The sequence below is a fragment of the Bos taurus genome, chromosome 23 (assembly GCF_002263795.3).
Source record: "Bos taurus isolate L1 Dominette 01449 registration number 42190680 breed Hereford chromosome 23, ARS-UCD2.0, whole genome shotgun sequence".
NCBI lineage: Eukaryota > Metazoa > Chordata > Mammalia > Artiodactyla > Bovidae > Bos > Bos taurus.
The window spans coordinates 32,068,415-32,095,396 of record NC_037350.1 but is presented as its reverse complement, the minus strand read 5'-3'; the positions used below and the strand labels follow the sequence as shown (position 1 = coordinate 32,095,396).

The 26,982-nt window shown below is 38.9% G+C and overlaps 2 protein-coding genes across 17 annotated transcripts in view; one reads left to right on the top strand and one right to left on the bottom strand.

Annotated features, from left to right (window-relative positions):
• Positions 1-16,981, top strand: part of SLC17A4 (solute carrier family 17 member 4) — a 36,369-nt gene extending 19,388 nt beyond the window's left edge. For all 3 annotated transcript variants that reach the window (XM_002697561.6, XM_005223810.5, XM_015459989.3), the window contains 6 exons: positions 796-914; positions 1,040-1,201; positions 11,275-11,407; positions 11,501-11,648; positions 12,477-12,567; positions 13,902-16,981. In XM_002697561.6, the coding sequence (XP_002697607.2) occupies positions 796-914; positions 1,040-1,201; positions 11,275-11,407; positions 11,501-11,648; positions 12,477-12,567; positions 13,902-14,048 (800 nt within the window). In that variant the 3' untranslated portion in view covers positions 14,049-16,981. The remainder of the gene's footprint in view (positions 1-795; positions 915-1,039; positions 1,202-11,274; positions 11,408-11,500; positions 11,649-12,476; positions 12,568-13,901) is intronic.
• SLC17A1 (solute carrier family 17 member 1) overlaps positions 1-26,982 on the bottom strand; it is a 240,792-nt gene that overhangs the window by 171,959 nt on the left and 41,851 nt on the right. For 3 of the 14 annotated variants that reach the window (XM_024984026.2, XM_024984028.2, XM_024984030.2), the window contains one exon: positions 11,960-12,209. The exons of 10 other annotated variants lie outside the window; for them this stretch is intronic. The gene's annotated coding sequence lies outside the window, so the exon portion shown is untranslated. Of the gene's footprint in view, positions 1-11,959; positions 12,210-26,982 lie in introns of those variants that run through there. One more of the 14 variants, XM_024984027.2, reaches the window with a different exon arrangement.

Sequence of the window (26,982 nt, the reverse complement as noted above, 5' to 3'; positions counted from 1 at the left end):
AAGCTAACAAGTGAAGAGAAGAAGATTCTAAAAAGGGAATGAATGTTTCCACTCAATACTAATAAAGTTGAGTTGTCCAACACTGTAATAATGTATATATTAAACAATTTCTTTGCTGAGGATTAATTTCATTCTATATCCAGAAATTACCTGGGCAATCAGCTGCATATATACTGTATATACTGCTGCTAACCATTAGGTGTTAGAGAGAAACAAGAAAAGATTTAATAAAACATAAACTTCGTGAAGCGTGACTAGCAGGGGGGATGCCGACTGGTAACTTCAACAGTGAGGGCATTTTCAAGCACATGGGTCGAACACACTAATAACTTTTAGCAGCAATGTACAGCCTTACTACTGGTGCATTTCAAAACCTCCCCAAACTCAGGGATTTTAAACAACCAGCACTTAGTCTCTTAGTTTTGTGGGACAGCTCGGCAGGTCTGCTCTCTGTGTCTCTCATCTGCGTTAGAGAGTGGACGAGCTGGAGCATGTTCTTCCCATGCCAATGGCTAAGGCACAAGAGGACAAGTGAAAAAATGCAGTGCTTCTTAAAGCCTAGCCTCTGAATTGCCCCATGCCACTGGTAAAAGCAAGTTACATGGCCAAGACAAAAGTCAAGTGGTAAGGAAGTACCCTCAATCTATGATAAGCCTATGTAAGGGATACGTGCAGGAAGGAGGGGAGTATGGGGCCATTATGCTAACCACAGGAATCATCTCAAGGCAGAATCAAACTGATAGAAGTCCAATTCTGTGCTAAGTAGAACCTTTTTTTTTTTTTTTCCTTTTAAAGGTGGAATTGGCTGTGTCTGTTCTTTTCTCTGGTTTGCTGTCATTTATGATGACCCTGTGAGTCATCCATTTATTAGCACTAAAGAGAAGGAATATATCGTCTGTTCACTGGCTCAAGAGGTACACTGGGGAACTCCTCTGCCATTTCCCCATGTCTGTCTGGATGTCTCAGTGGTGAAGACTTCAGTAGAGCAGAGCTTTGATCTTCAGATACATATCTGATATTGACATGTACTTTCTTCCAGGGTTCTCCACCAGGCTGGTCTCTTCCCACTAAAGCTATGATCAAATCACTACCACTTTGGAGCATTCTCATCTTTTACTTCAGTGATTACTGGCATTTTTTTGTCCTGACGTCATTCTTACCAACATTCATCACCTCTGTACTTCAAGCTAATATCAGAGATGTAAGTATGGAGAAAACTCATTCTGTTCTTCTGTTGCTTTATATATAATCCCTTCTTCTCTCTCCTACAGTCACAAGTTTAGGCCAAGGGTCTTCATGGAGGAAATGATACCTGATTCACTTGAATTCTGATTCAACTCAATGTGTCCTACTGCTTATTGGGCGCAGAATGGTATGGCTCTAGGTCAACTTGGCATTCATAGAACAGCATATTTTTTAAGGGACCTATGCAGAAATTTTTATGTTCAATCCAATCAACATTTGCAAACAAGACATTCTGCTGGCAGCATAAGTGATAAAACAATAAAAATTTGCCTCTGAGAAGACTGTGACAGAGAAGCATAAACAATGTTATGACATTAAAAGGACATAAAGTTCCAAATAGGACTTGTACCAAAAACTTGTGGAAAATGTTTTTTTAGAAAAACATTTTATTCCAGTGTAACATATATAAAGAAAAGTGTGAAAACTGCACATGTGTACAGCTGTCTATACAATATGTACACATTTTCTTTTTCTGTACACATTTTCACAAAGTGAACAGATGCTCTGAATGGCTGAAAAGAGCCTATCAATTCTGCCATTTGAGTGTCTTGAAAGTGGTAAAGGGTGTATCATCTTCTAGCTTGTTAGTGATACTTCACTAGGTCACTGAATTAGTGTTTCATTCTTATCCTTTGTACAAAAAGTGGGGCTCATCTGGTGAAACCATGCTAAATGGTCAACAAAGAACTGACCTTTCCCAAGGTCAGAGTCTAGAGAGCATACATGCAAACAGTCTGGAGGTACTGAGATCAGAAAGCCTAAGGACAGAGTAGCTATGGGTCTTCCCAAAGGAGGAAGTGGGGGCCAGCAGCAGGTAATTGATACCAGAATGCTAGGCAAAGGAATCAGGAGACAGGAGGTCTAGACTAGCAGGATGCCAGTGCTGAGAGCTAGACACCCTGAGGCCGACTGTTGGAAGTGACTGGTCCCTGGTGTGAAGTGGGGTAGGCTCTTTAATCTCAGAAGCCAAGGCTGAGGAACAGGGTAATGAGGGAATGATTAGAAGGGCAAGTTGAGACAGACAGTAGGGTTTCCCCAGCTTGAGAAATCAAGAGGTCTTGAGTCCCATTGGTCCCAGGGTATTTTTCTCTTAACCTTGATGATCCTGGTTTGCTATTGTTTTTGTCACTAGAACTCTTTGCCCACTCTTTGTTGTGCCTGACTCTTTGCCACCTCATGGACTATAGTTGGGAAGGCTCCTCTGTCCATGGAATTTCCCAGGCCAGAATACTGGAGTGGGTTGCCATTTCCTTCTCCAGGCTTTGGTTTACTCATTTGTAAAATAAACATCTTGGACCATTTGACAGTGAGATCCTTTTCATTGTCTAGATTATGTACAACAAAGGATTTTGCATTTTCTTTAATAACATTTTGATTTAGGAATTGAAATTATAACATTTACAAAAATATATAAAAAGATATGGTGAAAAATCTTACTCTCATTCCTGTCCCCAAACTGCCCTGTTTTCTCAGCCTTCGATTGAGATATGTCCCAATTTTGATGAGAATTTTTATCATGAATGGCTATTAAACTGTCAAATGCTTTTATTCTGCATCTATTGATTATGTGATTTTTACCATTCCTTTTGTTAACATGATGTCTCACATTGATTTATTTGTGAATACTGACCCATCCTTGTATTCCTGGAATAAATCTTACTTGATCATTGGGTATGATTCTTTTTATATATCATCAAATTTGGTATGTTAATATTTTGTTTAGGGTATTTTCTTCTATATTAATCAGGATACTGGCCTGTAATTTTCTTTTATTGTAGGGTCTTTATCTGGTTTTGGTATAGGGTAATGGTGACCTCATAGGATGAATTTGGGAGTGTTCCCCCCCACTTCCATTTTTTTTTGAATAGTTTGAAAAAGGTAGGCATGAGCTCTTCTTCATATGTTTGATAGAACGCCCCTGTGAAGCCATTTTGTCCTGGACTTTTGTTACTTGGAATTTATTATTTTAATTACAAATTCAATTTCATCATTGGTCTGTTCAGATTGTCTATTCCTGGTTCAGTCATGTATGTTTCTAGAAATGTATCTATTTCTTCTAGATTTTCCACATTGTTGGCATATAACTGTTCATTGTATTCATTTTTTTTTTTGTATTTATGGTATTGAGTGTTATTTTTCCTCTTTGATTTCTTATTTTATTTGGGTCCTCTCTCTTTTCTTCTTGGTAATCTTGGCTCTTTATCCTTTGGAAAAACCAACTTTTGGTTTCACAGGTCTTTTCTATAGCTATTTATTTCTGATCTATATTTTATTTCCTTTTTTTATTTTTATAATTTCCTTCCTTCTGCTGACTCTGGACACTTTTTGTTGTTTCAAATACCAGATTTTGAGATTTTTCTTGAGAAAGGCCTGTATTGCCATAAACTTTGCTCTTAGAACTATTTTTTTTCCCTTGAAGGATAAATGCTTTACATAATTTTATTGTTTTCTGTCAAATCTCAACATGAATCAGCCATAGGTATACATATATCCCCTCCCTTTTGAACCTCCCTCCCATCTCCCTCCCCATCCCATCCCTCTAGGTTGATACAGAGCCCGGGTTTGAGTTTCCTGAGCCATACAGCAAATTTCCGTTGGCTATGTATTTTACATAAGGTAATGTAAGTTTCCATGTTACTCTTTCCATACATCTCACCCTCTCCTCCCTTCTCCCCATGTCCATAAGTCTATCCTCTGTTTCTCCATTGCTGCCCTGTAAGGAAATTCTTCAGTACCATTTTTCTAGATTCTGTATATGTGCATTAGAATACGATATTTATCTTTCTCTTTCTGACTTACTTCACTCTGTGTAATAGGTTCTAGGTTCATTCACCTCATTAGAACTGACTCAAAGGTGTTCCTTTTTATGGCTGAGTAATATTCCATTCAGAGAAGGCAATGGCACCCCACTCCAGTACTCTTGCCTGGAAAATCCCATGGACTGAGGAGCCTGGTAGGCTGCAGTCCATGAGGTTGCTAAGAGTCAAACACAACTGAGCGACTTCACTTTAACTTTTCACTTTCATGCATTGGAGAAGGAAATGGCAACCCACTCCAGTGTTCTTGCCTGGAGAATCCCAGGGACAGGGCAGCCTGGTGGGCTGCTGTCTATGGGGTCGCACAGAGTCGGACACGACTGAAGCGACTTAGCAGCAGCAGCAATATTCCATTGTGTATATGTACTACAACTTCTTTATCCATTCATCTGTTGATGGGCATCTAGGCTGCTTCCATGTTATAGCTATTGTAAGTAGTGCTGCAATGAACAATGGGATACATGTGTCTTTTTCAATTTTGGTTTCCTGAGGGTATATTCCTAGGAGTGGGATTGCTGGGTCATATGGTGGTTTTATTCCTAGTTTTTTAAGGAATCTCCATACCGTCTTCCATAGTGGCTGTATCAATTTACATTCCCACCAACAGTGCAAGAGCATTCCCTTTTCTCCACACCCTCTCCAGCATTTATTGTTTGCAGACTTTTTGATGATGGCCATTTTGACTGGTGTGAGGTGATCTCATTGTAGTTTTGATTTGCATTTCTCTAATAATGAGTGATGTTAAGCATCTTTCCATGGGTTTGTTAGCCATCTGTTTGTCTTCTTTGGAGAAATGTCTGTTTAGGTGTTTCCCCCACTTTTTGACTGGGTTGTTTGTTTTTCTGGCATTGAGTTATATGAGCTGCTTGTATATTTTGGAAATTAATCCTTTGTCAGTTGTTTCATTTGCTATTGTTTTCTCCCATTCTGAGGGTTGTCTTTTCACTTTGCTTATAGTTTCCTTTGCTGTGCAAAAGCTTTTACGTTTAATCAGGTCCCACTTGTTTACTTTTGTTTTTATTTCCATTACTCTAGGAGGTGGGTCATAGAGGATCTTGCTTTGATTTATGCCATCAAGTCTTCTGCCTATGTTTTCCTCTAGTAGTTTTCTAGTTTCTGGTTTACATTTAGGTCTTTAATCCATTTTGAGTTTACCTTTGTGTATGGTGTTAGGACGTGTTCTAATTTCATTCTTTTACATATAGCGGTCTAGTTTTCCCAGCACCATTTATTAAAGAGGCTGTCTTTGCCCCATTGTATGTTCTTGACTCCTTTGTCAAAAATAAGGTACCCATAGGTGCATGGGTTTATTTCTGGGCTTTCTATCTTGTTCCATTGGTCTATATTTCTGTTTTTGTGCCAGTACCCTACTGTCTTGATGACTGTAGCTTTGTAGTATAATCTGAACTCAGGAAAGTTGATTTCCTCCAGCTCCATTCTTCTTTCTCAAGACTTCTTTGGCTATTAGGGGTCTTTTGTGTTTCCATATGAATTGTGAAATTTTTTGTTCTAGTTCTGTGAAAAATGTCATTGGCAATTTGATAGGGATCGCACTAAATCTGTAGATTGTGTTTGGTAGTATAGTCATTTTCACAATGTTGATTCTTCCTATCCAGGAACATGGAATATCTCTCCATCAGTTTATGTCATCTTTGATTTCTTTCATTAGTGTCTTATAATTTTCTGTGTACAGTTCTTTTTTCTCCTTAGGTAAGTTTATTCCTAGATATCTTTTTGTTGCAATGGTGAATAGGATTTTTTCCTTAATTTCTCTAATTTTCATTGTTAGTATATAAAAATGCAAATGATTTCTGTGCATTGATTTTGTATCCTGCAACTTTGCTAAATTCACTGATTAGCTCTAGTATTTTCTGATACTATCTTTAGGGTTTTCTATGTCATCTGCAAACAGTGAGAGATTTACTTCTTCTTTTCCAATCTGGATTCCTTTTCTTTTTCTTCTCTGATTGCTGTAGCTAGGACTTCCAGAACTATGTTGAAAAATAGTGGTGAAAGTGGACACCCTTGTCTTGTTTCTGATTTTAGGGAGAATGCTTTCAGTTTTCCACCATTGAGAATAATGTTTGCTATAGGCTTATCATATATAGGGCTTCTCTCCTAGCTCAGTTGGTAAAGAATCTGCCTGCAATGCAGGAGACATGGATTTGATTCTTGGATCAGAAAGATCCCCTGGAGAAGGAAATAGCAACCCACTCCAGTATTCTTGCCTGGAGAATTCCATGGACAGAGGAACCTGGTGGGCTACAGTCCATGGGGTCGCAAGAGTTGGACACGACTGAGTGACTTTCACTACTGCTACAATACTATCATAAATGGCCTTTACTATGTTGAGGCAGGTTCCTTCTATGCCCATTTTTTGAAGAGTTTTAATCATAAATGGGTGCTGAGTTTTTTCAAAGGCTTTTTCTGCATCTATTATCATATGGTTTTTAATCCTTCAATTTGTTAATGTGGTGTATCGCATTGATTGATTTGCATATTTTGAATAATCCTTGCATCCCTGGAATAAACCCATGGATTTGATTATGGTGTATGAGCTTTTTTATGTGTTGCTGAATTCTGTTTGCCAAAATTTTGTTGAGGATTTTTATATCTATGTTCATCACTGACATTGGCCTGTAGTTTTCTTTTTTTGTGTTGTCTTTGTCTGGTTTTGATATCAGGGTGATGGTGGCCTTGTAGAATGAGTTGGAAGTGTTCCTTCCTTTGAAATTTTTTGAAACAGTTTTAGAAGGGTAGACATTAACTCTTTTCTAAATGTTTGATAGAATTCTGTGAAGCCATCTGGTCCTGGGATTTTCTTTTTTGGGAGATTTTTGACCACAGCTTCAATTTCAGTGCTTGTAGTTGGTTGTTGATAATTTCTATTACTTCCTGATTCAGTCTTGGAAGATTGAACTTTTCTAAGAATCTGTCCATCTGTCCATTTCTTCCAGGTTATCCATTTTATTGCCATATAGTTGTTCATAATAGTTTCTTATAATCCTTTGTAATTCTGCATTGTCTGTTGTAACCTTTCCTTTTTCATTTCTAATTTTGATGTGATTCTTTTTTTCTTGGTGAGTCTGGCCAAAGGTTTGTCAATTTTATCTTCTCAAAGAACATTTTAGTTTTATTAATCTTTAGCATTGTTTCTTTCATTTCTTTTTATTTCTGCTTGGATCTTTATGATTTCATTCCTTCTATTAATTTGGGGGTTTTTTTGTTCTTTTTCCAGTTGTTTTAGGTGTAAAGTTAGGTTGTCTATTAGATGTTTTTCTTGTTTCTTGAGGTAGGATTGTATTGCTATAAACTTCCCTCTTAGAACTGCTTTGGCTGCATCCCATAGGTTTTGAGTTGTGTTTTCATTGTTTTCTTAGAATTGCTTTTGCTGCATCTCATAGATTTTGGAGTATTGTGGTTCCATTTTCATTTGCCTCAAGGTATTGTCCAATTACCTCTTTGATTTTTTCATTGACATATTTTTTTAAAAAGTAGAATGTTCTTTAGTCTCCACGTTTGTTTTTCCTATTTTTTCTTCTTATAATTGATTTCTAGTTTCATACAATTGTGGTTGGGAAAAACGCTTGATATAATTTTCTATCCTGTTAAATTTGTTGAAACTTGTCTTGTAGCCTGACATGTGATCCATTCTGGAGAACTTTTCAAGTGCAACTTTTCAATGTGTATTCTGCTGTTTCTAGATGAAATGTCCTGTAAACCCAGCTGGTCTATTGTGTCATTTATGACCACTGTTTCCTTACTGATTTTCTGTCTGAATTATCTGTCCATTAATGTAACTGATGTGTTAATACTATTATTGTATTGTGGTCAATTTCTCCCTTTATGTCTGTTAATATTTGCTTTATATATTTAGGTGCTCCTATTGCATATATGTTAGAAAGTGTTGTATCTTCTTGTATTGATCCCTTTATCATTATATAATCCCCTTTTTTTGTTCCAGATTTTATTTTAAAGTCTATTTTGTCTAATACGAGTGCTGCTACCACCATTTTATTGTGCTGTTTTCATGAAATATCTTTTCTCATCCCCTCACTTTCAATCTGTATATGTCTTTTAACTCTGAAATGAGTCTCTACAGGCAGCATACAGATGGGTCTTGATTTTTAACCCAATTACCTGCCCTGTATCTTTTGTTTGGAGCATTTAGCCCATTGACATTTAAAGTGATTATTGGTAGGTATATACTTATTGCCATTTTATTACTTGTTTCCTGGTTGTTTCTGTAGTTCTTTTCTACTCCTTTATTTTTAGTTTATTGCCTTGTGGTTTGATGTTTTAGTAGTATCCTGTGTTCCTTTCTCTCTCTCTCACATGCTTTTTTTTTTTTCTTCTGTATCTACTGTAGGTTTCTGATTTGTGGTTACTATAAGGCTCATGTATGTTTACCTGTATCTACTTGTTTTAAACTGGTAGTCATTTAGTTCAAATGCATTCTAAAAGATCTACAATTTTACTCCCTTCCTCCATGCTTTGTATTTTTAAAATTTCATATTTTACATCTTTATGCTTATTCCTTCACTTTTTTAATAGTTGATTTTACATTTCTTTTTTTTTTGTCTTTTAATATTCATGCTAGACTATTTAAGTGGTTGGTCTACAGCCTTTACTATTTTCTTTTACCAGTGGGACTTATGCTTTCCTATAGATTTTTACTTCTTGTTGTAGCCTTTTCTTTTCACTTAGAGAGGACATTTTAGCATTTCTTTTTGGGTAGGTTTAGTATTGATTAACTCTTTTAGTTTTTGCTTGTCTAAGAAGTTTTCTCTCCTTCAATTCTAAATGATAATCTTGCAGGGTAGAGTATCCTGGTTGCAGGTTTTCCCCTTTCAGCACTTTAAATACATCATGCCACTTCCTTTTGAGACCAAAAGGAAGTTTCTGCAAAGTTTCTGCAGGAAATCAGCCAATAGTCTTACAAGGGTTCCCTTGTATGTAACTGCTTTTCTCTTGCTGCCTTTAGAATTATCTTTTCATCTTTAATTTTTGTCACTTTGATTATAATATGTCTTGGTGTAGCTCTGTTTAGGTTCATCTTGTTTGGAATCCTTTGTGCTTCTTATACCTGGATATATTTCTTTCTTCAGGTTTGGAAAGGTTTCTGCCACAATTTTATCAAATATACACATTTTTGGCCTCTCTCTTTGTTCTTCTTCTTCTGGGACTCTTGTAGAACAAATCACGAGATCTCTTAAACTCTTTCTTTTTGCAGCTCTGATTACTGATTTCCATTATTCTATTTTCCAGATCACATATGCATTCATCTATATCATCTAGTCTGTTAATTCTTCTCAGTATGTTTTTAATTTCAATTGTTGTATTCTTTAGTTCTGGCTGGCTCTTTTTTAAAAATATTTTTTATCTCATTAAAATTTTCACTATGTTTATTTTTCTAATTCAGATTAGCATTCTTATTACTAATTATTTGAACTCTGATACATTATTTGTTTCATTAGTTGTTTTTTTCAAGGATTTTCATATTCTTTCCTTTGAATTAAATTCCTCTGTCTTTTCATTTTGCTTAATCTTCTCTGTATCTATGAAATTAAGCAAAACAGTTACCTATCTCAAACTTGAAGGGATGTCCTTATGTAGAAGTATCCCTGTGCAGTCTTGTGCCCAGTGTCTTTGGTGGGAAAGCTAGGTTCAATGTTGAACATGAGTCACTCTTCCCCATGGTTTGCTGGTAGCTATCACGAGAGTAGGAGGTAGAACTAGAGGTAGAAGAGTTATAGCAAGAGCCAGTTGTGAGCCAGGGCTTCTCCTCAGTTTGACAGCCAACACCACACTGTTTGTGTGGGGGTGGGTGGATGGGTCCCAAGTTTCTGGGTCAAAAGCCTTGAGGGTTGGTCTGATCTGGTTACATTCCTTTTGTGTGTGCTCTCCCCACTCCCAGCACTGGCACCCTCACTCAGGGAGGAACAGTGTTGGAGCAAGAGGAGCTGGAGTGGGTGCTTGGCATAAGTTGGGGTGTGGGCTGTGGTAGTCCCAGCACCAATCAGGGTCCTGGACAACTCCTGATCTGCTGCCTTCATAGGCACCAGCAATGTTCAGACGTTATGCTTAGTCTGAGCTGCCTCTTTCCCTCACAACTGCATACTCTTTTCAGGCATGGCAGCCCTCTCCTCAGTGTGGAGCTGCACTGGGAGCAAGAGGGGCTGCAGCAGGTGCTCTGCTCAGGTTGATGTGTATGTTATGCAGTGGTGGGAAACCAGCCAGAGTCCTTGTCAGTTTCAATCTGCTTCTGCCTTTTTTCGGGAGTAAGCAAGTGTGTGCATTCTCTTCCTAAGTGGAGTCTAGGTTTCTCTTTTTCTTTTTATAGTCCGGCTATCAATCCCACTATTTTTCAAAATATCAGCTAAGGGGAATTGTCCTATTGGTGTCAGACCCCAGGGTGTAGCACTCAGTATGTGGTTCTCACCACTCACTCTCCAGGGAGCATCTCTGAACCTGTGTAATTCTCCCTCTTCTGTGTACCCTCCTAAGGATGCAAATCCTGATCCGATCACTTCTCTTCATTTCTACCCAATTCCGTGTGGATCTTTCTTACAGTGTTGGTTGGATAACAGTCTTTCTGCCAGTCTCCAGTTTGTTTTTAGTGAGAATTTTTCCACATGTAGATGTATTTTTGATGTGTTCACGGGGAGGTAAGCTTTGCATCCTCTTACTCTACCTTCTTGATCTCCCTCCTCTATAAACTTTTATATTTATTAACAAATTGCCTTCCATGGGGCATTAATATTTGGAAGTGCCTAATTCCTCTTGGCATCACCACAGATCATGTCAAAAAACTGTTGCACTCTTGCCAATTTGACAAAATTTATCTCACAGTAGTTTTACTATTATGAGGTTGGTTACCTTTTAATACGTTTAGGAATCACTTTTTTTTTTTTTTATGTGACTTGTCTTTCATACCGTTTGACTATTTTTCTACTTAGCTTTTGTTCTTTTTAATATCTATTTCCACAAGATCCTTATATATGACATTAGTCCATTTTTTTCAAACTGAACTTAATGTATATTTTTCCTCAGACACTAAAATTATATTGGATCATTCCAGTAACTTAAGTTTTTATTAAAGGTGCTATGTATATACAAGAAAAGCTATAGATGTAGACAATCCACCCAGGGATCAATCTATGTCATGGTGGCTGTAGTGAGGCATGCACTTCACCTCAGTTTTGGTTCTCAGAGTGGGATACTGTCAGCCCTGCCATTTGCTTCTGCCTGTATCTGTGTTGTCCCTGGAGGTCTACTGGCAGATTTTCTCCTCTCCAGAAAAATCCTCAGACTCAATACCATCAGGAAACTCTTCACTGCTATAGGTAAGAACTGAGGTGGATAAAGGGGGTGGATGTGGGAAGCTTCCACATCCGCTCAGGGAAGCTTCCTATTCACTCTTTGTTCTTTTGCCCCAGGGGTTCTCTTCCCAGCTGTGCTCTTCACATCTGTTTACTGGGTTAGATCCAGCTTCAGCACCACCATAGCCTTCTTGACAATATCTTCTGCCATCAAAAGCTTCGCCCAATCAGGAGCCCTTGTCAACTTCGTGGATATTGCTCCTCGGTAGGGACCCCTTTGCCTGATCCTCACAGAAGTTCAGTTCAAATCCAGTAATCTGCTCTGACACACACGAGTAAAATGTGACATGTACTATGGGTCATAGGAAATTTCAGCACCAATCCTCATCCAAATAACTCCTGGAAGGGACCCAAAGCTCGTCAACCACTATTAAATTAGTTTTTCCAGATGAAAACAGGAGTCAGTGGCTGTACTCATAGTTCAACTGTGGGAGACTCATGCCAATCTCTTTCTGTTGGGAAATGCAGCAGTTACACAGGACTGGGTCACTGAAAGGACTCATAAACTTCAGAGGGTATGCTTATGTAAGCCTTTAATATAGGTAGAGGATAGCAGGAGAAACATTTACGTCTGATATAGGAAATATCAGAGATGACTGAGACTTCCAAATGTAGCTCCCAGGGACCATCCACGGACAGTTCACAGTCAACAGGACACACTTCATCTTCAGATAATGAACCATCAAATTACATGGGAGATACCTTGGTCTTAGGGGAGCCAATGTCTCATCCAATGAGAGATCTTTTATACCTAAAAACAAGGCTTCTTAGCAGAAGCCAAGAGAACATATAAAGTAGGTGCCAACCATCAATTTGTGCATTTGGTATAAAGAATGTTGACAAGTTAGTACACTTTATACCCCACTGGAAATCCCAGATCCTGGCACTGGATTATATGCATCACTAGTCAGTACATTTCACTCAGGTTTGACTAAGGACCAACACAGCCCCAGGAATCCCCAGATAAACACAGAGTTGCAACAGATCAGCTGATATGAACTCTATGCTTACACAGGAATATTGCTTTCTCCAGGTACAGTGCCTTACTCAGGGCACTATCACAGATCTTTTCTTACCTGGCAGGAGCCATTTCTCCCACGGTCAATGGATTTTTGATCAGTCAGGTAAGGTAAAATGTTCTGATGATGATGATAGTCACAAGAGTCACCTAGAAAGGTCACCCAGCCTCTCATTCTCATCCTAGGCTTATCTCATGCAGAGAAATCACCACATGTTCAGGGTATGAAGTGAAGGAGAATGCTCCACTGTATGAGTTTATGCTTTATGAGTTGTTAGAAGATGAGTTTCTCATGCTAATCATCAAATTTTCTAGGAATAATCACAGCATTTCTTGTAAAGTATAGAATAGCCAACATTCTGATTTGCCTGGGGCTGAGGGCTTTCCTGGGATGTGAAGCTGTTAATGCTAAAACCTTGAAAGTTCCAGGCAATACGGAAAGAGTTGGTCATCCTGTGTAGGAACCCAACAAATATTTATAGAAAAAATGAGCAAGATGCTGAGTAGATGACAGAGTGAAATAGCAATCTGCACCTTACACATATGTTCACCAGTGGTTAGTATACCAATTCCTCTGCCCAGTATTGCTTACATAGTGTTTTTACACTCATACAACCTTCTGTCCTGGGAAGTGAATTTAAAGTTGTCAGAATAAACAAATTCATCTGATGACAACTTCATATGACTCAGACTTGGTACAGACTTTATGTGAGAAATATGTATATGACATTCACATGACAATCATTCTTTAAGTTTTTTGTGGTTTCTACCAGTAAGCCAGGAAAATGGATAGAGAATAACCAAAGAAAGGGCTTTTTTTTGACATGAAGTCCTTTCTTTGTTTGAAGCTTCAGTTCTCTTCCAGCCCCTAAGAAACCATCAGAAAATGGCTGTTTGAAACAGAAATTCTCAAATTGCCCTTCTTTCCCTTGTTACTCACTTATTCATTCAACAAGTATGCAATGAATATTGGAATGGGCCATGCAATGTTTAAAAGAATAAAACAAAAGTCCCTGCCCTTGTAAGGTCGATATGGTAGGGGAAAAAAACAACAGAAAACTAATAAGCTAAACAAAAACATGATATACTGAATGATGGTAAGTGCTAAGAGAAAAAGTAAGGCAGGAGAGGAGAGCAGGGCATACAAGAGGGGGTGCAGTTACAGTTTAAATGGGGCGGCTGAAAAAGTAAGAATGGGAAGAATGGGAAGTAAGCAAGAATGGGAAGCAAGCACATGGGTGAAACAAATGGCTACTTGAGGGGAGTAACATTCCAGCAGAGGGAAAGGCCTGGGCACCAGAAATTCTAGGAACAACCAGGAATATATAATTTAGGGCAGAGTTGGGGGTGGGGTCAGTGGAATATGGTGCCAGAGCCTTTCTGCAGTAGGATGGACAAGAACAAGGAGACTGTTGATAACTTGTGGTTTCCTGCCTCCAGGATCCAGAGCTTGGTTGGAGAAATGTCTTCTTACTTTCAGCTGCTGTGGGCATATTAGGCCTGATTTTCTACCTCATTTTCGGCCAAGCAGAAGTGCAGGACTGGGCTAAATGCAGACATGCACCCGCTTCTGAGCGAACCGAGTGAGGCCTCAGATGCCAGCGCTTAGTTGTTCACTGTTTGCCCTCATGGACATTCCCCTTTCATACCTGCTTGACTAATTAGCCTTTCACCTTGAACTGGCTTTACTTTCTGTATCTTCTCTGATATACTATGTCATACTGAAAATGCTACCTGGAGATTTTACAAGGGATGGTGAGGGGAAGGTTAGTTATTTAACTCTAAGCTCCTGAGAGCATAGGTGTGTCTGAATTTCTATGTGTTCTTCACTCTTTTCACTGTTATTGCAACATATTTGGTAGAGACGAAATACATATTTCTTAAAATGGCACAGAGTTCCTAAAACCCTTGTTAATTTCTTGAGTGATAGGGAAGAGAGGAGAATCTTTTATTATAATATTTGGTCTTAGTCCTTGGTTCCAGACAGAAGAGCTTCTAAGATTCTCGCTAACTCTGGAGTGACCAAGGTGTCTTTGTGGTATACAAATGAGATGACTGGGGGCTGGGGGCTCTAGATAGCTTCAGGATGGGGGTTGGTTGCCAAAAGACCAAGACTTGATTAGAAGGTTGGAACTTTCAGCTGTGCCATCCCACATCTGGGGAGGGGAGAGGGGCTCGAGATTTAGTTATTCATCAAAGGCCAGTGAATTAATCAATTATGCCTACACAATAAAAATCTCTGTAAAAACCCTAACAGTGGGGTTCTGAGGATTTCTGGGATGGTAAACACACAGAGGTTCTGGGAGTGGTGCACCCAGAGAGGGCATGCAAGCCCTGCATCCCTTCCCACAGAGCTTGCCCTATGCATCTTTTCTGTTTGACTATTCCTCAGATGCATCCTTTAGTATATAAACCACTAACAGTAGGTAAACAATTTTCCTGAGTTCTGGGAGTCAGTCTAGCAAATTATCAAATTTGAGGAGGGGCCATGGGGACCCTGAGTTCTGAAAATAAACAGAAGTCTGGGTACCTTGGGCACCCACTATTTTGATTGGTGTCTGAGCAGCCGTTATCAAAATTGAATTAGGTAGGAGCTTGGTGTCCACAGAGAACTGGAGAACTGCTTGGTGTGGAAACCCTGCATTTGCTGTGACAGTGTTGTAAACAGAGAAACAATTTTTCTTTAGTTATCCAGATATAAGCTAGAGAGGCTAGAGGACAATTTCTTACCAAAGCAAAAGAGGACGCCAGAACCATGGGGAGTGAAGACTGAGAATCACAATAGGACTTGTATCCAAACATCCAGAAGATGAATCCTGAGCACTACTATCAAAAGAAATCCCCAAACAATGGAAGCCACAGTATATACATCCAAAGTCCTGGACCAGGAAGACAGAGCAGGGGATTAAGTTAGGAGGGATACAGGGACATTCTGAGGCTTGGCCTGGATAGGATGCCCAGGTGAAAAGTGTCAAAGCAGAATGGACATTAAAGACTGAATCCATTTTAGGATACTCCCAGGTGGTGCAGTGGTAAAGAATCTGCCTACCAATGCAGGAGATGCAAGAGATGCAGGTTCGATCCCAGGATTAAGAGGATCCCCTGGAGTAGGAAATGGCAAGCTACTCCAGTATTCTGGCCTAGAAAATCCCATGGACAGAGGAGCCTAGTGAGCTACAGGCCATTGGGCCACAAAAAATCAGACTCGACTGAGCATGCACCCACACACTCTCTCTCTCTCTCTCTCTCTCACACACACACACACACACACATACATGACTGTCACTTTGCTGTGCACCTATAAATATCATAACATTGTTAATCAGGTATACTCCAATACAAAACAAAAAGTTTTTTAAAAATGACTGAATCATTTTAAGAAACATACCTGCAATGAATGAGGTGGGGTAGTAGACTTCAACTATTTCAGACAACTTGCTTTCTATGGAGGCTAGCTTTGGAATCAGAAACTCCTCTTAATACTCCAGTGCTGGGGTGCTCTCCAGGGTCAGCTCTTTCCCTCTTTCTGGCCATCATGACCTCTGCCTCACATGGTGCTTGCAGCACCATGCAGATCCCTTGAATCTTGGCGAACAAACATTGTCCAGTTTCTCCCCTATTCCTTCAAACACCTGTTCACGCCGCCACTCCTGTCTCTGATGTCCTTGCTCTGCTCCTATGCTGGAATTCTACCTGCCTTCGGAGGGCCTCATTTAATATTCACCTGTTAACATGTCTTCCAAAAATGAGTACAATTCCTGTGCTGGTTTGACTCCATCCCAAATATCTGGACAGTGTATGTGGTATATCTGCTTTCATTAATCCCTCATGTGGGCAACATGAACACTAAATAAATATTCATCAACACATAACATGGAGCAATGGCAGAGATCAAAACCAGATATAGCTTCAACTGCTCAGGAGGGTGGATGACTTTGAATCAAAATACCACTCAAATGAATGTGCGATGTCTGTGGAATGAAATCATGAGAGGTATACCAGGCTATGAGAGTGAATGATAAAGGCATATGCATGCATCTGAAGATGAGGAAGGGCCCCCATAACAAAGTTTCAATTTTTTGCTAGGATCTGAAGAACAATAGTTAATTGATACAGAAGGTGGATGGAGAGAAATATGGTATAAAATAAGAAAAGACTGGTGGCAGGAGGGAGCTGGGAAGGCCCACCAAGTGGTTTTATTCTACGTTGCCTCCTATTTGGAAGGGGAAAGAGAAAGGTCTAAAGTGCTTTTGTCGGACAAGAGGACCAAAAAGTAGTGACACACCCTGCAGGTAGCCAGGCAAAGTGATCACCTCCCACAGAGTGATGCCAGTGTAACACAGTATTCCACAGCTGCTTCATTTATGACAGTTCCCTCTGCCTAGTATGACTGTAAATTTTTACGGTTTAGGAACCATGACATACACTATTTTGTAATATCTTTAACACAGAAGATATTAGCATCTTGTACACAGTAAGTGCTAATAAACTTGTGCGTGCATGTGTGTGTGTGTGTGTGTGTGTGTATAAAATACTTGTTGAATCCCTATATGAGTCAACAATGAAATGGCTTTGGGGTGATATGAGACATAAGTTAGGAAAGAAATGAAGGGGAAAAAAGGATCCTATTTTGATCCAATTTTTCTTTAACTCCCTTTGTTTTACAAAACAGAATCACTTATACCCGTGGACTCTTCCTTATCTCATCTGATATTAAGATATTGAGAGACTAGGTCTGCTCCATTCCATAGCTACCACACAGTCAACTCCAGGCTCTCATCGGTGATGGTGAAGATGTTTGCCATCAGGGCACAGAGTTTCTTGTTTATTTATGAGCCAACCGTGTCTGCCTTTATTCACCTCTTTTCCTTCTCTAGGCCCTTTTATTTCTTTCTAATCTGTCACTTTTAGTTGCTTCTGAAAACAAGTGATTTCTCCCTGGGCCTGACTTATATTGGGTTGGCAAAAGGGTTTGTTCATTCAATACGTTATTCAATAAAGTTCTTGGTGAAAATGAAAAAAAAAAAAGTGTCTTTTATTTTTACTTAACACTGGACAAACTTTTTGGCCAGCCTAATAGTTTTGTCCCTTACTTTAAGGCTGTCCTTAAGTACAGAAATTTTCTTCAATTTTCCAGTAGCCCATACATCTAGGACATGGAGGAGTAAGAGCTGCAAATTGTGGAAAAGCTCTTTCACAAAGTCTTAGAATAAAATCTTATCTTCTTGTGCTTGTTTTTGGTTTATTTCACTATCTTTTATAAAGCAATTAATGCAGAGTAGAAGACAAATAAATCTGAGTTTAAATTTTAGATGTGTTATAAACAATACATGGACAAAAGAGATGGCCACAGTGTGTGCATGGTGGCAGGAGGTGGGGGTGGGGACTGGCTTCCTTGGAATCTCCATGTCATCTTCCTCCTTGGGTTGGTGACTGGAAGTTGATGACCCTCAGTTCCAACTCAGGTGCTGGTCCCTCTCCCCTACAATAAGGAGTTTAGTCTCAGGCTCTCTAAATACTCTGTTTTACACTAAGTTGTGTAGGGAAAGCAAAAAGCACACACAATGTCACTGCTAAGTTCTGATATCCAGTGGATATAAGAAAGTTTTATATAACAGTTTGAAGGAATAGTCCCGCTTAGTATATTTTTTCAAGTTGTTTGCTTTGTCCGAATTACAGGTTATCCTAGGTATTTGTTACACTCTCTCCTCTTGACTTAAAAATGGTGCAGTTTTGTCCTCCTTCCTTGTCCCTACTCTCACAAGTTTCCATGTCAATATCTTGCTAGGTCCAGGCATGTGGTATGAAGTCACTCACCATCTGCTCTAGACCTATGCTGTAACTTGAAAACAAAGACACTGCACACTCTTGGGGTCTGGGATGCAGGTAGTCTAATATTGCTTCCCTCCCTAATAAGAACACATTTTATCCTTAGCATTCACAAGGCACACTTTTTGTTTTTGACCAAATTCCCATTCTCTGTAACTAATATTATTACAAAGAAAATGACAATGAAACTTCTTTGACCCTCCACCAACCACACACACTGGTCCCACTCAGAAGCATCCCAGTCCTTTCAAAGAGCAAGCTACCAAAACCTGTGGCAACTGCAAAGTGCTGTCCGGAAAACTGGACGGAAACTCAGTTTCATCTGGCTAGCAGGTGTCCAGATTAATTCATCTGCTGTAATGTTTTCCAAAACCCAAAAAAGGAAAGTGGCCAAGGTGCTTGCTTTGGGTATCAATCAGGGAGCCTCTCTGGGCAACATGAGGAAGGCACACTTGAAACATGGCCATTCATACAAGTAGACATTTTCTGGGTTTCCCAGTAGAAACAGTTACTCTGCCTAATAATGCTCAGTAAGTACCCCACATGTGTTTCTACATGTTAGCTGAATATAAATATTTCTTTAAGGTAGGCAATCTTGATGCATTTTTCCCACAGCAGGGAAAATGCTATGTAACACAGGTATTTCACCTATGACTGAGAAAAAAGTTTGTATCCCTCACCAAAATGTCACTCCTTTAAGTGCCCATAGTCCATTGGAAGAAATAAAGGTTTCTCTTGTTTTCTCTTTTCTGGGATGGCCTATATTTGGCCAAATGTATGGTGGCTAATTCTCTAAGAGGGTGTATAACAATGTTATATTGAAGACTAGCTATAGATGGCCATGTACAATAGCTATACAATTCCAAGTGAGGTGTTAGGGTACCTTACGGATATTATTCAGGATATGCTTTTTAAAAAATCCATATGGTTCTAAGACCATTTAGGATTAGATAAAAGTAAAAACCTTGTGAGCATGGAGTTGGAGAAAGGCTGAGAAAAAATTTTAAAACGTATGTTTTCCCCCTAAGATCAAGAACAAGACAAAAGCATCCACTCTTGCCACTTCTATTCAATACCCTATTAGAACCTATTAGGTTCTAGACAGGGCATGTAGGCAAGAAAATGAAATAAAAGGCAGGGTCTTCCTTTAGAAGGCAGTGGTAAAGAATCGGCCTGCCAGTGAAGGAGACACAGGTTTTATCCCTGATCAGGGAAGATCCCACATGTCATGGAGCAACTACGCCTGTGTGATACAACGCTGTTCTAGAGTCTGGGAGCCGCAACTGCTGAAGCCTGAGCACCCTAGAGCCCATGCTGTACCACAAGAGAGCCACTATGAGAAGCCCGTACGACACAGCCAGAGAGTAGCCCCCACTAACCACAACTACAGAAAAGCTCATGTAGCAACGAAGACCCAGCACAGCTAAAAATAAATAAATAAAATCATTTAAAAAAGAAATAAAAGGCATCTAAGTTATAAGAGAAGAAATCAGACTATATTCACAGACGGTGTAATCCTCTATATAGAAATTGTAAGGAATCACTAAACTGTTTGAACTAATAAATGAGTTCAGCAAAGTTTTGGGGTACAAGATCAATACACATAAAACAGTCATGTTTCTACAGGCTTGCAACAAACAATCCAAAATTAAAACTAATTTCATTTACAGTAGCATAAAAAGAATACATTTAGGAATAAATTTAGCAAAAGAAATGTAAGATTTATACTCAAAAAGTAAAAAATTTTGTTGAAAGAAATGAGAGAAGATTTAAATGAATAAAAAAATTGATGTTTATGGATTGGAAAACTTCAATACTGGTAAAATGGAAAAACTCCTCAAACTGATCCACAGATTTAATGCAATTTCTATCAGAATTCCAGCACTGTCTCTGTGGAAACTGACAAAGTGATTCCAAAATGGATACAGAATTGCAAGGGATCCAGAATAGCCAAAACAATCTTTAAAAAGAAGAATAAAGTTGGAGGACTCACACTTCAAAACTCTCCACAAAGCAAAAGTAATCAAGACAAGAGTTGTACTAGCATAAGGATAGACACATAGACCAGTGGAATAGAATTCAGAGTCTAGAAATAAACCAATGTGTCCATGATCAACTAATTTTTGACAAGGATGCCAAGACCATTCAGTGGGGAAAGAATAGTCTTTTAACAAATTGTCTTGGGACAACTGGATAGCTACATTCTAAAGAATGAATTTGTATCCCTAGGTTCACATCATTTACAAAAATTAAAATAGATCAAAATAGATCACAGATCTAAATGGAAGAGCTAAAACAATACAATTCTTAGAAGGGAACATAGAGATAAATCTTCACCACCTCAGAGTTGGCAATGGCTTCTTAGATATATAACATCAAAGGCATAAGCAGCAAAAGAAAAAATAAAGTGGACTTCCTATATATTGAAAACTTCTGTGTGGCCAAGGGACACTGTCAAGAAAGCAAAAAAACAGCCTCAGAATGGGAGAAACTATTTGCAAATCACAGATCTGATAAAGATCTAGTATCTAGAATATATAAACTCAACAATAAAAGACAATTCAGTTGAAAAATGAGCAGGACTTGAATAAATATTTTTTCAAAGAAGATATAAAAATGACTGATAATGCAATGAAAAGATGCTCACCATCATTAATCACTGTTTAGTTGTCAGTGAAGTCCAACTCTTTTGCAACTCCATGAACTATAGCCTGCCAGACCCCTCTGTCCACGGGATTTCCCAGGCAAGAATACTGGAGTGGGTTGCCACTTCCTTCTCCAGGGGATCTTCCCAACCCAGGGATCAAACCTGGGTCTCCTGGATTGGCAGGCAGATTCTTTACCAGTGAGCCACCTGGGAAGCCCCATTAATCATTAGGAAAATGCAAACCAAATCCACTTCAAACCCAGTAAGATGAATATAGTAAAACAAAAAGAAAATAGGAAACAACAAATGCAAGGATGCAGAAAATTGGAACCTTCAGACATTGCTGGTGGAAGAGTTAAACAGTATCTCCACGATGGAAAACAGTAAGGTGGCAAAGACAAGTATGACAACACACCATGAATGAAATTCTGAGAGCTCTGTGTAACATACTTCCTGATTCATTTAGTTGCTACTGCCAAAATTTAGGTCCCATCCTAAGATTCTTCTCTCTCCTGCAGTCCATAATCTCCCTGCCATGTCTGCTTAGCTCTGCCTCCGGAGTCTGCATCTAACTGCTTCTCACCATTTCTTCTGCCTCCATCCTAGTCCACCATCCACCACCATCCTCCATCCACCAGCATCTTTGGCAATGAACTTCTGAAACAGCCTCAATCTGGTCTCCGTGCCTCCACTCGTTTCCCTAGAGACCTTTTCCTAGAAGGCAGCCAGAGGATCTCTATAAAGCATTAATCAGGCAAGTCATTCCCCTCCTCAAAAGCATTTAATTGATTCAATTATAAACAGAATTAAATTCAAACCAAGTCCTTCACATTATCTGCAGGCACTACAGGATCTAGCTTTTAACTAATTTCAAATCTCATTTCCTATCACTCACTAGATTCCAGCCCCATCACATCCTTGTTCTCCCTGTTAGGCAGACTCAGTTCACTCCCACCTCTGGGTTGTTTCCTTGCTTATTTTTGATACTTGAAGCACTCTTTTCCCTGATTGTCATGAGGCTCTTCTCATTACTGAACACAAATGTCACCTCCTGGACCTCTAGCTAAAGCAACTTTCCTGGACACTGCCATGCTACCCTCTTTCATGTTTTATATGGTCTATTAATTAGGACCTGGAATTGTCTTAACTTTCAGAATACATATATCATTCATCTTCTCTCCCCATTCCACCCCCAAAACACACACCTCACCACACACAACACAATGTAAAGCTCTTTTAGAATTAGAACTCCTGATGATGTAGCTGACTTCTCAATACTTATAAAAATGCTGTAAAAATTTGTTATCTGGTTGAATATTAGAAAGCAGGGGCTTTTAATCTCAGATCTGTGAACTTTATAGAAAAAGTTACATCTTTATATCCCCAACCTCTGGTTGAAATTCAACATTTCTATCTATTATGAATGTAACAAACCACAGTAATAGCAGTATTGATGACTGATACCATATGAAATCATATATTTTCTTATGATATTACAGTAATTAATATCTCAATATCTCAATATATCTCAAAATACATTGTTTTGCTCAACACTATTTTGAAATTATAGTAGCTCTATTAGGCCTGTAGTTCTCATTATTTAATGAATTAATAAAGGAGCATATATATGATCATAAACATGCTTTTAAATATCTTTGATGACTTTCAACATAACCATTCTCCTTTGGAGTTCTCTGCATTATATTCTGAATTGAGGCCCATCACAAAAAAGTTAAGGAGCCTTGCTCTAAAGGACTTCACAGGCAGAATGTATGTCCCTTTATACAACTATTATATCTGGAACCCACTGAAATACACTCAAAGATGCAAAATCAAAAAATTGTAAAGACTGGAGAACTACATCATACTCCAAATAACAAAGACTATTTGCTAAATTCAAAACAATGAGGGAGATTTGCTAAATTCAAAACAATGAGAACCAAATGAAAACGTGACATCGGAAATCAACTCACAGATGTATACCAGACGGAAAAGGTAGGTGCATTCCTCTGGAAGTAAGAGAGGGTAACGCCCAGGGCCTGGGGCTGCTATATCCTTCCACCAGGAGGAAGTGCATCTAGGAACCAGATAGACCCTTGCAATTGTGGCATCCCATGCCCTTTAGCAGTGGCTTCTGGGTTGGAAGAGAAACACGTGGCTGTGACTCAGCTCTTTCTTCTTTTCCCTCGGTTTCTTAAATGAAGATGGGAAGTGGAGATTGACCAACTTTGCAACAGTGGGTCAGTTTGACCGAGAAATACTGCCGATTCCAGAGATACAACCCCCATACACTGCCTAAACCCGACAGCCCTTAAGACGTAGGTGAGGGAAGAAACAACAGTAGCACGTCAAAACAGAAGGCAAGGCTGAGGAAAATGTCTCCAGAACTATCACATTACCAGGGCTTGCATTCCCTGAGCTGTCTTAGGGTCTTGCCTAGGGTCTGAAAAGCAGGTTTCAACTCCTGGCTCTCCAGCAGCAGCCTGATGGGAAGATGGAAACAGCGACCAGGTAAACAGGAATATTGAAGAAATTCTATCCACAACATTTGTTGTTTGAGGAATTACAATCTCTGGGAGAATAGATCCTCTCCAGGGAAAAGTAATTAGAAAAGTCGAGTATGTTAGATATTTTGGAAGGGGAAAGAAGGCAGAAAAAGAATATGGCAAGGTAAGGGGAAATGACCACATTTTCAAAGAAGATTTAATTAGAGTATAAACACAACCCAAACTTACAATATTTCATAAAACTTCCAAATTAGTAGAGGCAGGCAAGGGAGCAGGAAGAAAAGGAGGACAGAGAGAATATAAAATGACAGAAAATGAAGTCTATTTCTAATTGGAATGGCAGTTGGAACTCAGCTAACATAGGAGACAACATTCGGAATGGGTGAAATCATTGAACCCAACTATATATCCTTTTACGAAACACATATAAATGAAATGACTCAGAAAGGTGGAATTTAAAGGCTATGAAAAAGTGTTCCCGGGAATCTAAAACAAGCACAAATGCACAAAATTTGAGGTTGCAATATCAATATCAGAAAGTCAGTTAAGAGTAAATATCATAAAATGGAAAAGGCTTTATAAAATTGAAATTAACTTGCCAAAGTATTTTGGAAATTGTAATATAATCTCAGCATATTCAATAATGACTGCTTGGACATAAACAGAAATAAGTAGAAATAACCATAATGGAAAACTCTTATAACGTTTAGTATTTAATACGTCAAATATATGCAAACAAGTAAGATTTATAGGGTCTGAGCAGTGTGATTGTTTTCATAGCTGTGCCCACTCTGTACCTTGGAAACAGAAGAGGAACTTTTGCTAATGCCTATGAAATATATCCTAGTGCTGTATATGCTTATTCGTAACAATGACCTCAGTAATTTCTATATTAAAATACTTGTATGAGATCCCATATTTTTCAACTGCTAGTTATATTCCATTCACCTACAAAATGTATTAACAAAGATGCCACTGATAGACATGTTTAATTCCAGATCCAAATTTTTGCCATTTCTAACCAGCAATCTTGAGCATAAATGCATCTTGGTGAATTTTTGTGAGTGCACCATTTATGGAAATTTCTTGGTGCTAGCAAGCTGAGTCAAGTTAATATTGGATTAATAATGATCAAATTTTCCTCCAACCATCATTTGGATCATTTCAATAATTTTGCTAACTAAATACCTTTCAATAAATTTGCTAACTAGTTATTGCCATTCAACATGAAAAAATATTTCTGTATTAATAAGTTAGTCAGGAAACTTACTACATGCACTTATTTTTTCTGTAGCTTTCTAGCCGCCCCAGTTACATTTTCTAGGTAAACAATTGTATCATCAACTCATAATGGTAATTTTACCCTTTTCCAATGTGGATTCCTTTTCTTTCAGTTTCTCTCAACTTCTCTCTTAAGTGAAAACCTTGTACATCAACCAAGATGTGGGAGTAGAAAAACCTTACCTCCTCTTACAAGCACATCAAAATCACTACTTGCCGAATAATCATCTATGAGAAAGACTGAAACCTATCAGAAAAAGATCTACAACTAAAGGCAGAAAGAAGAACCAAAATGAGATACGTAGGAGGGGCAGACTCACTATATAATCAAGTCCCATCACCGCAGGTGGGCTAACCACAAATTGGAAAATAATTATAGTCAGAGGTTTCCCTAAGGAGTGTTTCTGAGCCCCACATTGGGCTCCCCAGCCTAGGGGTCCTGCACCAGAAGACAAGCCTCTCTTCATCTGTGATGTATACATGTGCATTCTGGCCAGAGCCCCTTTACCAGTCTCTGTCATGATAGTTTCTTCAGGGAGAAAAAGAGGAGACCTTGGGGAAGACCTGGGATGACTTTGAATGAGTAAAGCAGTTAGGCTGTGCCTTGCAGAAGCTCACATCTCCAAGGAGAGCTCTACCACAAGTGCCCACAGGGGCACACCTGTTTCCTGTGTGCCATGCTTTCTGGGTTCCCTGTGGACAGGGCCTCAGCCACCACTTCAACATGAGTCTCAGATAGTATATAAATATGTCCAGGTAATTCAAGTGGTTTAATTCTGCATGTGCATTCCATTCTCTCTCCAACATTGTGAAACCTTACTATTGGATTATACCATCAGCTGATATACTATTACATCTAATTCTAAAACAACAAACATATAAAATTTCCCTGCTGTACCATGCCATTTCTCTGCTTTCCTTTAGAGGGCTGTCTATTCTGCTGTCTCCATTTCCTTAGCCACAGCAATCAGATGAGAAAAAGAAATAAAAGGTATTCAAATTGGAAGGGAAGAGGTAAAACTGTCATGATTTGCAGATGGCATAATACCCTCTATAGAGAACCCTGAAGTCTCAGCCCAACACTCTTTTAATCATGACCTTGGACATGAAAAGCAGACTATCACCAGGATCCCAGCAGTTTTCCATGTAGTATATCCTCATCACAACCTCTCCCCCTAAAAGTAATGACTGTCCTGACACTGGTATAACATCTTCTGTGCATGTCTTTATAGATTTATCATCCACAGATGTTTTATAGATTTATCACCCACACGTTAATAGACTTTAGTTTTGCCAATTTTAAAAAAATTGTATGTCTTTTAAGTCTCTGAATCTAGAGATTCCCCCTCCATCACTCTTCTTTTTTTTTTATGATTCATTTGTTTAAGACACTTACAAAGCTGTTTGGATTTGCTGATGATATCCTTAGGATTTAGTTCAACATATTCTCTGTTCTCTGTATTTTTTACAAAACAGTAGCTGTATCCAGAGGTTTGACCACATTCACTTGGATCTTTTTAGCAAGACCTCGGTGCTGGTGTGTTCTTGTACCAGGAAGTACAAAACATCTCTCTCTCTCTTTGTGATAATAGCCTAATGGTCAACCCTAGATCTCTTAATTCACTGGGGTTTGTAAAATGGGGATATTCTACATCTATCAATTCTCATTGATGTATTAGCTAAACTGATTCTACAAAGGGACATTTCTCCTACTGTTTACTTACCACTGATGGAGTTTAGAGGAAAAAAGGCACAATATCAGATTCTCCTTTGAACTTTAATGGACCCTTTGTCTCCATCATTTATTTGAAAAACCATTCTAATTGGGATCATCTTTAAAGTACCTCTTGCCAAACCCATTAATAAATTCTCAGAATCTTACATAATTTGACCCCTTGATAGCATTTGCCATGGATACTCATTCCCACCTTTTTCACTTTTCTTCTGAGATACCACATTCTCCAACCATCCTTCCTACTTTATCAAAGGCCCTTCTCAGTTCCCCTTTCAAGAAACCACCTCTCTTCCTCACTTTTAAATGTTAGAGAGGCCCATACTCCCAAATTTCTATCTCTAGCCGCAACATCTCTCAAGAATTCTAGAGCAGTACAGCCGCTGGGCTGCATGCCATTTCATCAAGGTGTCGAATAGTTTCAGACTTTACTTGGCCCCCTCTAATCCCCTGAACCTGCACCCCTTATTTTTTCCCATCTCAGTCAGCAACACCACAGTTTGCTTAGAGGCCATTTAGCTTCTT